The sequence below is a fragment of the Cydia pomonella genome, chromosome 5, assembly GCF_033807575.1.
Source record: "Cydia pomonella isolate Wapato2018A chromosome 5, ilCydPomo1, whole genome shotgun sequence".
In the NCBI taxonomy this organism is placed as follows: Eukaryota; Metazoa; Arthropoda; class Insecta; order Lepidoptera; family Tortricidae; genus Cydia; species Cydia pomonella.
In genome coordinates, this window is record NC_084707.1 from 15,195,933 (window position 1) to 15,210,425 (window position 14,493).

General features: G+C 37.4%; 1 protein-coding gene across 3 annotated transcripts in view; it reads left to right on the plus strand.

Annotated features, from left to right (window-relative positions):
• The window catches only part of LOC133517819 (chitin synthase chs-2), a 39,547-nt gene that overhangs the window by 2,939 nt on the left and 22,115 nt on the right, over positions 1–14,493 (plus strand). For all 3 annotated transcript variants that reach the window (XM_061851251.1, XM_061851252.1, XM_061851253.1), the window contains exon 2: positions 12,607–12,709. In XM_061851251.1, the coding sequence (XP_061707235.1) occupies positions 12,618–12,709 (92 nt within the window). In that variant the 5' untranslated portion in view covers positions 12,607–12,617. The remainder of the gene's footprint in view (positions 1–12,606; positions 12,710–14,493) is intronic.

A 14,493-nucleotide genomic window follows, 5' to 3' on the forward strand; every position in this document is an offset into this window, starting at 1 on the left:
CATAATTAAGCAACATTAGATCTTACAAAAAATCTTGTGAAACTATGACAAGCTTATTCCCAAAACTCTTACTATTTGTAATAATGCGTGTAATATTATTGTGTACGAAGAATGTTATGAAAGTGATTAGTGAAGGAAGCGAATGAGGTAGGTATATCAGGATCGTAGCAAGTGGAAATCCGTTGTCTCTGTCTATCCCTCCGGAAAATAGGCGTGATTATATGTAGGTTACCGTAAATATAACATTGTGTATAAATTTAGTCTACCTAAATATTTTGTGTAGACGAAAGGTGCTTTGTAATAAAACTGGTAGAGCAAGGAGTTCGTAAAATGTAGTATGATAAGGCCGATACCGGTGATTGGGCTATTCATTTTCAACTTCTTCATTATGATTGCTTACGCGTATGAAATTTCGGCCTTGACTGTGGCCAGAGGAAAGCGGACCAATATTAGCATTACGCAGCTAGTGAGAGCGTTGGCGATTCCGGCAATTTCATAAAGGTAGTATAAATGACCTTTACAGTACATATGGGGCTACTTTATAGCACTAGTGCGAGAAGTAGCATATTACGTTACTGTGTCGAACATTTAAAGGGCCATATGTACTGTAAAACGTTGTACGATACATGTGCGAATAGGTAATTCGCAACTCGTGTCGATTTAAAACACTCCCTTCGGTCGTGTTTTAATTTATCGCCACTCGTTTCGAATTTCCTATTTTTTGCACTTGTATCGTAATGTACTATTTTGTTTACTTAAAAACAATAAGATGGCGTTTTTGTGATTACGAGTACAAAAAAAACCTTAAACGTTATAATAATCATGGTCGTTGCCATGCGTATGAAATCGAAAGTGTCGTGTGAAAACTGAAAGTCAGCGATAAAAACGGAGAGTTGTGTATTTGTTATTATTAATGATTTAGCTGATCGTAATGGTTAAGTTAAATACAATAGGGTTTGCTCTCTCGGTAGTTCATAACCGGATAAGAAATCGGATAAGTTGCATTTTAACCACATGTGTGGCAAAATAATTTATTGCAAATTATGACTTGTTTACTCATGTTGGTTGATGGAATTGGCTTTTAAATGATGATTATGAATGATAAATATTTAATAACGTTCATTTAGATTTTATTTTATTTGATGTTTTAAGTACAGTTAGTATTCCTTATTAGTATTCGTCACGCTGGTGTGATGAAAAACTTTGTGCTTCACTCGGTGGCAAGATTTGTTTAACCCTCTGCCTTGAAACCTTCGCAACGCTCAAGATTCCACTTTTCGCTTGTTCGGGTATCAATATTAGCACAAGAGGTTAAACAACAACTTTGCCCCCTTGTAAAACAAGTATCTATTGTGGTTTCTATCGGTATGCATAATTCAGAATGATCGCTGTGTAAAAGACATCAACGCGCTGTGCGCATACGCATCTAGGTCTACAGAACTTGCGCTTGTTACTAGAATATACCTTCTTTATATCTTATTTCATTCTACATGTTATGTCATAATATGTTTCACAAGCCTTTAGGTATATGTATGTAGGTCTATTTTCGAATGCACTAATGTGGTAACGAAATCGTATAATATAATAGTCATATATTAGTTATACATCAATTATTAGATTAAATTTTAATGTCATTATAATTGAATTATAAGTAGGTACCTAACAACAAATCTTGAAGGTCTCGAAACATTTACAAACGCTAATATTTGCAGTTACTTAAACTACTTACTTTTGCACTGCTTTCACGCTATAAGTTTGATTCCATAATACAAATCTATAATGATGTGCCTGTTGTTAATTTTCTGTATTCGTTGTATTGTTTTCTGTATTGAGGTGTGCAATAAAAAGTATTTGTATTGTATTCGACTGGTAATTTCTAAGGAAAAAAATTCATATCTCTTATTGTTTCAGGCGGGCAGTGCCTACTTGAATAAAATATTCTGTATGTAGGCAATACGCACCCAGAAATATGGGCTATTTTCGTTACCTACTGGAACTAAATAATAAGAGCTGACTAGTTGATAGGAGCGCTCAAGTCGCAACTCAAATAATAAGTTTAAATTTTACACACTCTCCAGAACTAAACAATAAAAGACGTTATATAATGATCAACTTTCGCTGTAAAGTTTGCGTAGCTCGGAGCTGTCAATAACCGAATGCAATACCTGATCGTAACGCAACGCTGTAATTAACATTATCGTGATAATCCCCACGCTGTGGTGCAATCAGCTCTTTATTTGAGAGTTAGGGCAGGATCAGGCTTCGTTTTGTAGCGATAGTGATACGCTTTCATCCTTAGGACATGATAGAGCACTGCTTAAATAGTCCTATATAGTGCGATACACATCTCAATTCTTTTCCAGAATTCTAGATCTCTTTCTGAATACATAGACCCATCGACCAGGCGCAGAGCCAAAGCTTCTTTGATCTTGAAGCGGCTACCAATTTTAACACATTGATTCACCGTCATCTACATATTAGAAATACATTCCGCTAATGGTCGCTATCTTTCCGTGGACAGTGAGCCACAATTATGAACTTAATGTAAATGTGCCCTTATTCCATTGCTAAGTACCTCGTAATAGTATAAAACAAAGAGTATAATAATATTAATAATATATGTATAGTAAGTCCAAAATATGAATGAGAATGAGTGAAATTTGGCTTAGAATTTATTTCAAGTAGAAGGATGGATGGAAAGAGGAGAAGGTTACCAAGACGATAGTTCTGGACGGTCAGAAGTACTCGCCAGTAGATAATTATTAGTAAATATATAAGTATTAAAATCATTCAGGTAACAAGACGATTCATTTTTGCTTCAAATAGCTAACGTTTTATTGTACCTACGCTATGACCTGTCGTTTGGCAATCTAATAATAACATGAAAGATCTCGTAAGTGGATCAACATAACAATACTACACAATACAAATCAGTTGTTTATTAAATAGGAAGGATAATTGCATACGTAATGCTATATCTAACTGTCCAAGCCAGCAGCCGGTGAGCGGACGCGCCGAGGCCGCGCCCGCCCGTACACGCTCCGGCGGGTTTCTGGCACGAACTTATGTTAGCCACATTACGACCAAGGCATTAATGATACGTTTCTTGAAAACTATATCACTTTCCTTTTTACCAACTGATATATTTTCCTTTTTGTTGGTAGGGTCCAGCCATAATGAAATTATCAAATAGGGTTTTTTCTGATTTTAGTGTACGATTAGTACGATAATAGTGCGACTTTGTATTTCGTTTATTTTGTTGTTGTGTAAAGTTCAATATGCCTTCTTGGAACTCGATATTTTCGGCCAGGCACTAGTACATGCTGCGGTCTATGTGTGTATGTGAAGCTACATAAAAACAGCTGCGTCTTGAACTTGAGCATAGGAGGCAGTATAGCGCAATTTTCATAAAATTTTGAAATGCGTTGATTTTCATAACTGCGCAAAAAAATTACTTACTCTATATACGGAAGTAACATAAATTGTACAGTCCTGCTTGCCCATACATTAAGGTGTTGTGCACAATAGGCACTTCACCCTATTTGGCACTGCGTCTGTCACGTCTGTGTCGATATTTTATACCTTGACTGTGACATGCCACATAGGCACAATAGGAGTTTTTTTCAAGTTTTTATATATTGGAAAACAAAACTGACATTAATTTGAGTTCAATGTGTGATTAATTTCAAAATTGGCTACTTGACAGTTTTTTGTAAATAGTGTCAATCGATCTTGATCTTCCTTAGGATCAAATGTCTATATAGGATTCATGGCATTTAAGCAACACCAAGGTAAGAAATGAGAGTTAGTCTGACACTCGCACTCGACGATTGAAACGCCTCTAACAAAATGATATTGTAATGTACACATTACATTAGTCTGTCCTAAATGTATGGAAGATCAAGAAAATTCCGACAAATATTATGGAAATATTGCGTTTATGTATATAGTTGTCATACAATTTATTTTTAAATCAAATTTAAGGAATCGAATGGTATCCTTTTTCATCAACCCATTTTTTATATTGGATGGCTCATTTTCTACCCATTTAGCTAAATTTTGTTATAATATTCAACATGTGTCAAGTACCCAATTGTAACTAGTGCTGTAAAATAATATCGACCTGCAAGAGGAACGATCTAAGCGGGATAAAGCCAACGTACAACATTCCATTCTCAGCAGACTCCAATCTACAACGTGAAACGTAACTATTGCATCAAAAACATTTCCGACAAGCCATTTAACAAAGCAATTATGGCGGGTAGAGGTAAGGAGAACAATCTCGTATAGAAGAACTGTTGCTAAAGTGTCCAGCTGGCAGCTGTAAATAATAGTTTGAAATCTCTCCGGTGGCGCTAGGGTAGCACAAGGACATGAACTTAAACGTTATTGAAGGAGACAAATGCGCTGCCAGTGATTTGATATTTTTAATCAAAATCAAAAATTTGTTCGGGATGCATCGTGGCGCTACCTATTTAAGGTTTTTTGATGGACACTCTTCATTTACATATTAGATTGTTCTCCTCACCTCTACCCTCCATAAAAGCAATCCCCGCATAAACCGTACATGTAGCTTAACGAATGTAAGGCAGTGTTGCGCAGTCGAAGCAGTGCCGGATTAACCATTAAGCAAAATAAGCACTTGCTTAGGGCACCACGTCTAGGGGGGCACCAAAATCGTGGAAAAAAAAACGGGTAGTTTGTACATGAAACTTTGTGCGTCGTGTATAGGGCACGTAAGTGCGTCTCCAACGCAGGCCTTTGCCCCTACGAGGGCCCATTCCATCAGGCTTGCAATATGCTGATTTTTTCATCATACTTTACCTATTGGTTCGTGGTTGATTTTTGATTTCCGGCATTCTGCAAATCTGTCAGCCTTTGGGCCAAAGGGCCTTACACACAACGTAGAGCTCAGTTTTAGAAATCTACTCGTCTTCAACCCTACGTGGAGCTTGTTCTTCAGCCTTCAGTGTCGAATTTAATAGTAGATCTACACTTTTGTCTTAATTTATAATTATGTCGTGTCCGAATTTCGCTCTCTTGCAACTCGGCCTTCGGCTTTGCACCGAAGTCTTAACAGATTTTCGAGGATCGGAATTTGTCACTCATGCTGCCCGAGCTCTTGCACACCAGATTGGTTTGCGACGTATTGCACACGGCCAAGCTCGTGCGAACTAATTGTCAAAGTTTTATTATAAAAAACTGATGACGGAATCAAAGGCTAAAGTGCAGGTTCGGGGCCCCTCGAAGGTCGAAAACCAAAAGCATACGGTTTTATTTGAACCAAAGGTTTCCTTTAGCAGAATTAATATTTGGTTTCCTAAGATGTAATTAAAAAGTGATGCCACCCAGATTTTTGATTCAGGTTTATTTTAGCTTCGGCGAAGTCGGTCAGTCGGAGGTCAATAACTGTTTAAGTTTAGATTCTAAGTTACGTTTGTTCTCATTGTCGACAAAATCTAAAATATAGATCATACCACATTTCATTCAAATAGGTGCAGCGGTTATTGATTCCCCACATAAACTTCCACCCTCCTTTACACATCCTTAGCGATGATTTTTTTAGATTAAAATTATGCTGTCCTTTCTTGGGACTAAACTAATCATCTCTATACCAAATTTCAACTAAATTGGTTCAGCGGTTGAAGCGTGAAGAGGAATATAAAAAAAAAATGAAAATTTTACATGTTTCTACTTCGGAATGGTGTCAATGTGATACCATACTCGTAAATGAGTTCGGCATTCCCGATTTATACGAAAACGATACCAAACATAGCCTACTAGCTTAACTGATGTAGATATCAAGGTACGAGTAAAGTTGAGAGCCCACCCCCTCCTCTAAAAATGTACACTACAAAACTTGGTGGCTCCACTTTTTAACTAAATCAACCCTTGGGTCCTAACTCCTAGGGGCCAATCCTGCCAAAGAAATTCTTCGGTTCGAAACGCCTATTTCATCGGCTGCAACTAACTCTAATCAAGTGCCCTTTTGAGCGAGGCCAAATGCCGAGCAGCAGGAGAGCCATGATAAAATTGGTTCGATTTCGTTAGGTCTTATTCATACTCGGCTTTTTACTTTACGTAAAAGTTAGCCTTAAGCCAAATGTGTCCAGATCCAAATCCAGGCTTTTAGTCTCTCGTGGCTGTGCATTATGCCTTGTTTACAATTCGCCATTGGTTTTTTTTTATAGCGCGCCGCCATAAGACTCCCCGGGCGTCTAACCTTATGAGGACCTCAGCCTTCGGCCTCATTCACACAATTTGTCAATTCCAAGTTCTGCTTTCTTGCAGCGTGGCCTTTGGCCTCATACGTAAAAGCGCCGATCGGACCGCGCTTTCAGCCTTATGAAGAGCTCAGCTTTCGACTTAGTTTTTTAAGACACTTGGCCAAAGATTCTTGCCAGAGTTCGGCCCTGCTGAAGCTCGACCTTTGGCCTCACATGAATGCGCTTCTCAGAAAAGCTCTCTTTTCAACCCTGTGTGGAGCTCGACCTTAGTCCTCGCTTACACTGGCTATTTTTTCAGTCACAAAACCCAGCTCTCTCCCAACTCCGCCTTGAGGTCTTGCTCGGAAGCGCCAAGTGGGCACTCCGGATCTTCAACCTTATGAGTATGGCCGTTGGATTCGTTTTTTTACTATTTCCACCATTGGTTCAATTCCAAGCACTGCTATCCTGCAGTTCGGCCTTCGGCCTCGCACGATTGCCCGCCACGGTAGAAACAACTGAGTGTCAACCGTGAACCACGTTCGACGTGTTGTCTCCCTGTCGCACATACGAATTTACAATTGCCTCTGGGCCTCAGTCCTTATGTAACTTTCGGGTTACTTTTGGTCATGTTACTTCTAGGGTTTATTTGTGAAGTGAACCAAAGCAGGTTTTAATCACATAGTTAGCCGGGAAGGCAAGTACACAATCATAGATATAGATAATTTCAGTCATTTAGTTCACGCATGCTTTGATAAAGGTGACATTAGGATGGCGACTGCACCAGCATTACTGTTGCAACGTTACTGCTGCAGCACTGTCAATTTCCTTGATAAAATTAGTAATGGATTGAAAATACAAATGAATTGAAAAAAAAAACAATGTTGTCAATGTAATCTGGATGAGCCTAGGCAGAGGGGGCACCAAGATCTAGAAATGCTTAGGGCATCAAAATTTCTTAATCCGGCACTGAGTCGAAGGCTGTATCGATGGGAGAGGAGCGGGGCGAAGGTGCGGGGGGAAGAAATAATCTTACTTACAGAGTTAAGGCGAATCAAACGCTAAGAACTTCCAGTATAAGTGCGGTTCTCTGGATAAGCGTAGATTTAATGTATTTTGAGTTCACAGCTACGTTGGTTTTTTCTTAGAGTTCTTTTCGCTTGCACTTGGTAAGCGATGTAAACGCGTGGCCAGCTGGCGGCCATCAGCAGTGAAAGTGAACACGGGACCTCGCGCCAGGCCGAACTCGCCGCTAAGCTAGGAGACTTAAGCGACTTTGTTACACTTACTTGATAAGTGAACGATTTATTGTCATAAATTTGTAAAGGTCGTTCAGTTATCTACTTTTTGTGTTTAATCATTGATGTTAGACTATTATTTAGTGTCTCTACCAGCAATTCCCTATGCGCAATATGACTGAAAGCTTCTGGCCACAGTTGTAGAGTCAGATCAAGACAATTCTACAATGATTTTGATAGCACACGCAGTGCAAGTGTTATTTATACGTCATAATTTCATAGTTTGACGTTTAAAATAACACTGGCATTGCGTGTGCCATCAAAATCGATGCAAACTTGTCTTGGTCTGACTTTATCAGGTCCCTACGATAGGTATCGACAAAATAATTGCTCCGATCTCTCCGAGTCTTATAAATGATATAACTAATATAGCCAACTTAGTTAACATTCGTTATTCCATTGACACATTATATGATAATTGATAACATTTTAGTAGGAAATTTTAAAGTTCTAATTTTTGGCAGGTCGTACGCTCTCATCGGTTTTAGTTCCCTCGTCAAATACTTATAGCAAATCAAAAAGAGAATTAATGTATTTTAATCTGGCTTAAACACGTACTGGATAAAATATGTATGTTTCAAACAAAGTAGTAGATAAGTATACCTTTAAGAATACAGTAAAGAAAATAGCTTTTGCTCTCTAAGACACACTCGGACTAGTACCACCAGTAAGTAATCCATTTAACTTATCATTTTCAAACCCTTTGCTCATAGGCATAAAGTCCATGTACGATCTGGGGGCCGATTTTTGAATTTCGGGCGCTCAATTTCGTACGGCTTCCTTTAATATATATCCACTACTAGGCATTTAAATTACACTAACAGAATTGAAAACGAGTGGTCAATACCACTAGATTCCCAATCTCTATTGCTCGTATTTCAAAAATATCAATTCGCCGTTTTCCACAGATTTTCGAGTGACGAAATCGAGCGCTCGAAGTTTAAAAATCGGCCCCCATATTATTAAGAGGAAAGGGGATGGCTTCTCCATACAAACGTTGTCCTCATTTTCCTCTCTGGATATTGACGTTATGGATTTTTGTACAGCATTTGGTGTACATTAACAATAGCTATGCCCCTACGTTTTCTATTTCTTGATTATTGTATAAATTAGGAGCGTTTCCATAATTTTTTTTAAATGCTCTAAACTCTTATAATAATTTAAAATTCGAAAAAAATCAAACGCAGGGGCATGGCCGTGGTCGATATACAATAAATTGTGTCAAAATATATTCAATAATGTTAATATCCAGAGAGGAAAATGAGGACAACGTTTGTATGAAAAGGCAATTTCGCGCGGGTCCTCCACTTTCGTCTTAAGTCGCTGTAGAGTCTAGGTACATTAACTAGGCGCTTATCTGCCTATATGTTTGCGAGGGCGAGCCCATTGTCCGGCACGACTGGGAGTCGCTGACCTTGCGGACCCTGAAGCGGCATCCTGACTTTAAAAATCTGATCTCGATTTGATACAAGTTTGACTTCCCGGGGCGTCTCCCCCGCACTTGCATATTATGGCCAACGAAGTCCACTGAGAGTGATGTCAAATCAAGTTCCAATCTTTAAATCGAATGTCGTTTCTGCTCTCCTACTGCTTAAGAAAGATATCGCTAATAACTATCTTCATCGTATTAGAGTAGGCGGAGTATATGGAAGGCGAGCGATGATTTGCAAGATTTGGTTTAGGTATTCTGGTAAAATCAACAATTAGGTAAGATCAGGAATGGTAAGGTAAGATAAGTTATAGGTAATTAATGAGCTTTGAGTTCCTTCAAAGAATCATTAAGTTCAAAGACAAATGGAAAACCTCACCCTAACACGTGTTGTGTATGAGTGATAAAAATATTTGCCGCAGTCGGGCAAGCTTTGGGTGCTTAGTGATTAAATCGGTAATCCACCAGATTTGCGAACTGAAATAAATGTTTAATATCACATTTCTTCTCTATATTCTTTGTTAAGCAATGGCGCCTACAAGCCGGGGCGTCGAGCAAGGACTAGCTTACATAGTACCTATATAAAGAATTGAGTAAATTCTCAGCAATGGTGAGTAGGGTGGTTGACCGGCAAGGTCAGGGATCGCGGTGCGCGGAATGCAACATCTCTGGACGTGATTCACGCGAGCGATACATCGGCCGATATAGCTTTAAGTTTGTTGGTTGCATTTTGCATGGTTTTTCATGACGGTATTTGTACAAAACAATGGTTAAGTGGAACTTCAATCCAGCATTCTTGTTAGAATCAGCATTGCAGCAGCATTGTTGTTGTTGTGTGTTGTGTTTATGTATTGTCCTCCTAGTGAGTATTATATTCTTTGGTATTGTCTATCAATATAAACAGGCAACACCTATTTTTCTTCTCTATGATACCGCTCCATAAAACCTATCCGGTTTGTCTTTGATCTCCTCTCTGTTCGATATATGGCTCTCCATGAAGTCACTCCCTACTTTATTATTTAAATATGTGACATTTTAATCAATGTACATCGTGCTTTGACGTATACGAAATGTAGTGTTATTTGTGGTAAATTAAAACTACTATTTTGTTGAGCAAGGATATGATTTTATTTCCGACGACATAAACCAAAATCCTTCGTGGCACTCTTACGCCGAGCCCTGCGCCTGCATCCTGCACATCAATTCTATCAAAGTGCGCTCACAACTTTTTTGTTGTTTTTTAAGAATGATAGAAAGCAGAGTTTTTGTTAGATTTTGTAGACTTATTAAGCCAAGAGATTATCATCAAAGCAAAGATTCCGGATAGAAGTATCTACCTATCCTTACGTAGGCAGCGCTCTGATTTAATGTTCTTTTAGGTGCCCTCGAAAGTATCGATATCATAGATGGCACTTTGCTATTAAGTGCACTTAAATGACTGAGGAGGAAAAAGAGCGCCTAGGGATATTAAAACGAATTTATTTCGCTTTACCTAAATTTTTGGGTGTAGCAACTTGCCTTTTAAGTTGTACTTACCCCATTTGGCCTTGGTGCAATTCTGCAATTGTTCTTATTAATTTTGTAATTAACTAGTAGCATGAAACTTTACGGGTGAACGCTGCTCGTGCGTTTTATAAATCCAGTGGAATGATAACAGTCAATCGCAGACGAAATTGTAGACAAGAAACTTGGAACTGACTCAATCATGAAATTACTAAAAAATTAGGAACAAACATGAAAACCGGACAAGAGCAATCATTGTAGGTACCTAATGTTCCGTAGCCGGTAGAACGAACAATACTTGGAAAATATTAACAGTCATTTAAAGTAAGCATATTATTATGTACCTACATTCGATCACTGTGTATCTATTGATCATGAGGGTTTTTAATAACTACGTATAAACAGATCGCCTAGAAATCCCGAACGTGTAGGTAAACATGAGCGAAATGTCCTGAGCTGAGGGTGAAGACGAAATGTGACAAAGTTAGAATTTGGGGTACGTAGTCAATGTACCCTAAAATAATACTGGAAATACCCAGGGTTGCTTTTTAATGCAAGTCCTTACGTGAGTTAGTTATCACGAGCACGCAAATGAAATGAATTCGTGTAGCGGTACGTTGGGCGTGGCACTGATTCTTTTCTATATGGAAAGTCGTCGTAGTCGTGATGACAGATTTTTCTTCCTTTTACAATAAAGTATAAAATCTTCTGCAAGTTTTATTTGAGTGCATCATTAGTCCATTATTCTTAACGTGACATAACTACTTGCTGATCATGGAAAAAATAGGAACGATATGTCAATGAAAAATACATATGGCATGTGGCTATAATAGTAATTAACCCGGTAAGTCGTCTTTTATGAGTATTGTGACCTCATAGCCCGGTAATAATTTTATTCTACTTTTAATTTGAAGTCATAGTTATTTACAGCTCTTGACCTGAGCGCAGTCGAAGATTTGCTCATTTTCCAAAAAATATGTATTTTATTACGAAATTGGTTAAGTTTGCGTAATACTCAAATATCAACATCTATTTGCGCAGCGTTCTCGTCTTTATAAAGTTGGCCTAGTTAATATAATAAATCTTGATACCCATTGAACTTTGTGCGCGTTGAAGTCTTTTAAATGAAGTTGCAACGATAGCTGTAGCTGTAGTTAACACTCGGGCGATTGTTAGTTAAGTACATAATATATAAGCTGCTAACATATTATCTACCGATATTTTAAGAGATGGCGGATGGAGAATGTACAGTACATTAAAACAATTAATTTTAAATAGAAATCCACAAACTTTTCATATCATTGTTTTGTTTTTTTACTGTACAAAAAAATATATCTAAAAATAATCATCGTGTGCATTTAACCTGATAAGATGTTGAACACTCAATTGATTGTTTTAATTTTCATTCATTATGGTTCGGAGGCACGTGAAGTGACCAGTTAAGTGTTAGGTCAAAGAGGTTCTAGAATCTATTCAATGAGGTCTCATTTAATGATCTAATTAAGAAGGTGTTTTTAAATAGCAATTTTATTTTTAATTTTTTCGATAAAAAAAACATTAACAGACATATAACATTTCAAACATAAATATACTCCAGGAGCCGATTACAGTCAAGTGCTAAAATACAGGTGCACAAAAGTTGCTCAAAAACATGTCCCATAGCTATGCGATGTATTTTTGGGTAAGTCGTGTGCACCCATATGTTCACACTTGACTGTACTATCAGATCAGCTGTAAAAATATTGGTAGGTAATTTGTTAGCACCTTATGTAGTTGCGGTGGATTTCGTTTGGAATTTATACATTTGTATTATATGTTTGAATGAAATCCGCTCAAAATGTGTATGCACTTTCGCAGCTGAGTGTACTTTTATAAATGAAAATAAGAAAACGTTTATAATATATTTTAATGTATATGTGGTGTATATTTATGTAAGAACACTGCATTATATGATTTTCTAAACTAAACAAAAAATGCCTATAGCGCTAACAATACATATTAATAACTCTACGGCCGATTCGGCCACGGCGACTGCTATCAACTCCGTTGCTGTCTCTGGTGTGCTCGCAAGTGACTGATACAATACATATACTCGTACCAAAAACACCAGTTAATCTTTATGAAAAATAAAGTCTTGCTTTGTGTGTTTACGATAGTATTTTGTTTCCAGAGTGGTGAAAGATGGCGACTTCAGGCGGCAAGCGCCGCGAGGAGGGCAGCGACAACTCCGACGACGAGCTCACGCCGCTCGCCAACGAAATTTATGGCGGCAGGTCAGTATATATCATCCAGAATACATACATAAATAACTCACATATAAATCAGTGTCGTTTCGTAGATTTAACGAGCCATTACACGATACAACTATAGAAAACCGCGTCCGTTTCTACTAAGACGAATATGTATATATGTTCGAAGGATCGGTTTATAATATATGTAATAGGTACGTCACGACCTTACGATCAAACTATTCATAGTTTTTCGATTCGCTATTATAGCAAACAACGAGTAAGAATTAATAATAACAGGTAGACATTTAACATATACAAATTCCTATATCGAACCACAAACTAATCTTGATAAAGTGAGTTTCTCAATTCAATTCTAATGTAATGCATAAAAGTGAATCACAATACAAGAAAAGGCGATAAAAATAACCAATAAATTGTTCACACATACCTATCAACCTATTTATATTAAACTCAGCAATTGTAATGACGACTATTTGTCATACCGTAAGAAACGGATGTACACATATACACATTACACTATATCTCCAGTGGGTGGTGAATAACAGTAAAGTTCACCGATTACGTGAACTCGCGTTATGTTGCGTATGACATCACCCGTTTTTTCGGCCCGGCGTCACCGCACCATAGGGTCATCGTATCGAGATTCCATGCTGTTTTTTGTCGTGGATCGTTCAAGAGCTTAAATACTTCCTTGGTTATTAGAACGATTAAACATAGACACACTGTTATGTCTGCGGCGTGTAAAGTTTAATTAGAAATACGTAGCTAAAGACAGATATAATTTGTTACTGATTGACTTAAGAAGGTAGGTGAATATAGAGATCAGAGGAATCAAATGAGGCCTATGGGTTACAATTTTATTGTACGCGTACCTATGACATGCCAATCCAAAAATATATAAGTTACTTAAACATATTACAATAAAAACACATAATTATGACATAATAACTGCTCATACCGTATGTCTCATGAAGTGAAAACCATGTGAATTAGTTCCACACGATTACAGAGTGAAAGTGTGGATATTTGGTAACAAAATGACAAAAAAACATTGCGCATATAACATTTCCAGGTATACCTAAATAATGGATTGAATTATAGGTATTCCGTTTATAACGGTAACAATATGATGATGTTTTTCTTTTTAAGTAATAATGAGTAACATGTCCGCAATGTTAAACAAGTCATTAAAAAAAATCTGTAAATGGATCGTTAATAGTTTAATTTATTGCATTGCAATGTGCTTAGTTTCTTTCGTAACGTGCTCGACGAGAATATTTCCCAGTGTAGTCATCATAGCTGGCGAGAGACCCCGATTAATATATTGTTAGTATTGTTACACAACTATTCATAAACAGAACAAATAAGATTGACCCAACAAAGTATGATAATGTATCTCCTTATTTCATACACATTCCTGTTAGCATACACTCGTTATTTCCTGCTAAGCAACACAAAGTACCAGGAAACTGTAATCGACAGTTTAGTTCCGGTTTTAAAAAGCCTATGAAGTTTTCTTTCTCGATTTATTATCTTCACAGCAGTATAATACCCGTAAGTGAAATTGGTACCTACAGTCCCGGAAATCTATTACAGAATGAGTATTTATTCAATATTATTTTGTTGCCTGTCAACTTATTGTTCCTGATGTAAAAGAATCGTACACCAGTTTTATCTATTTCTACCATAATCGGCCTATCCTATCTGTATAAAGTCTCACGCACTGATCATGCTTTGGGTAGATGTTGTCAAAATAACATATTCTAGTTAATGTATATAAATAAATTACCGAATAATATTAAAGC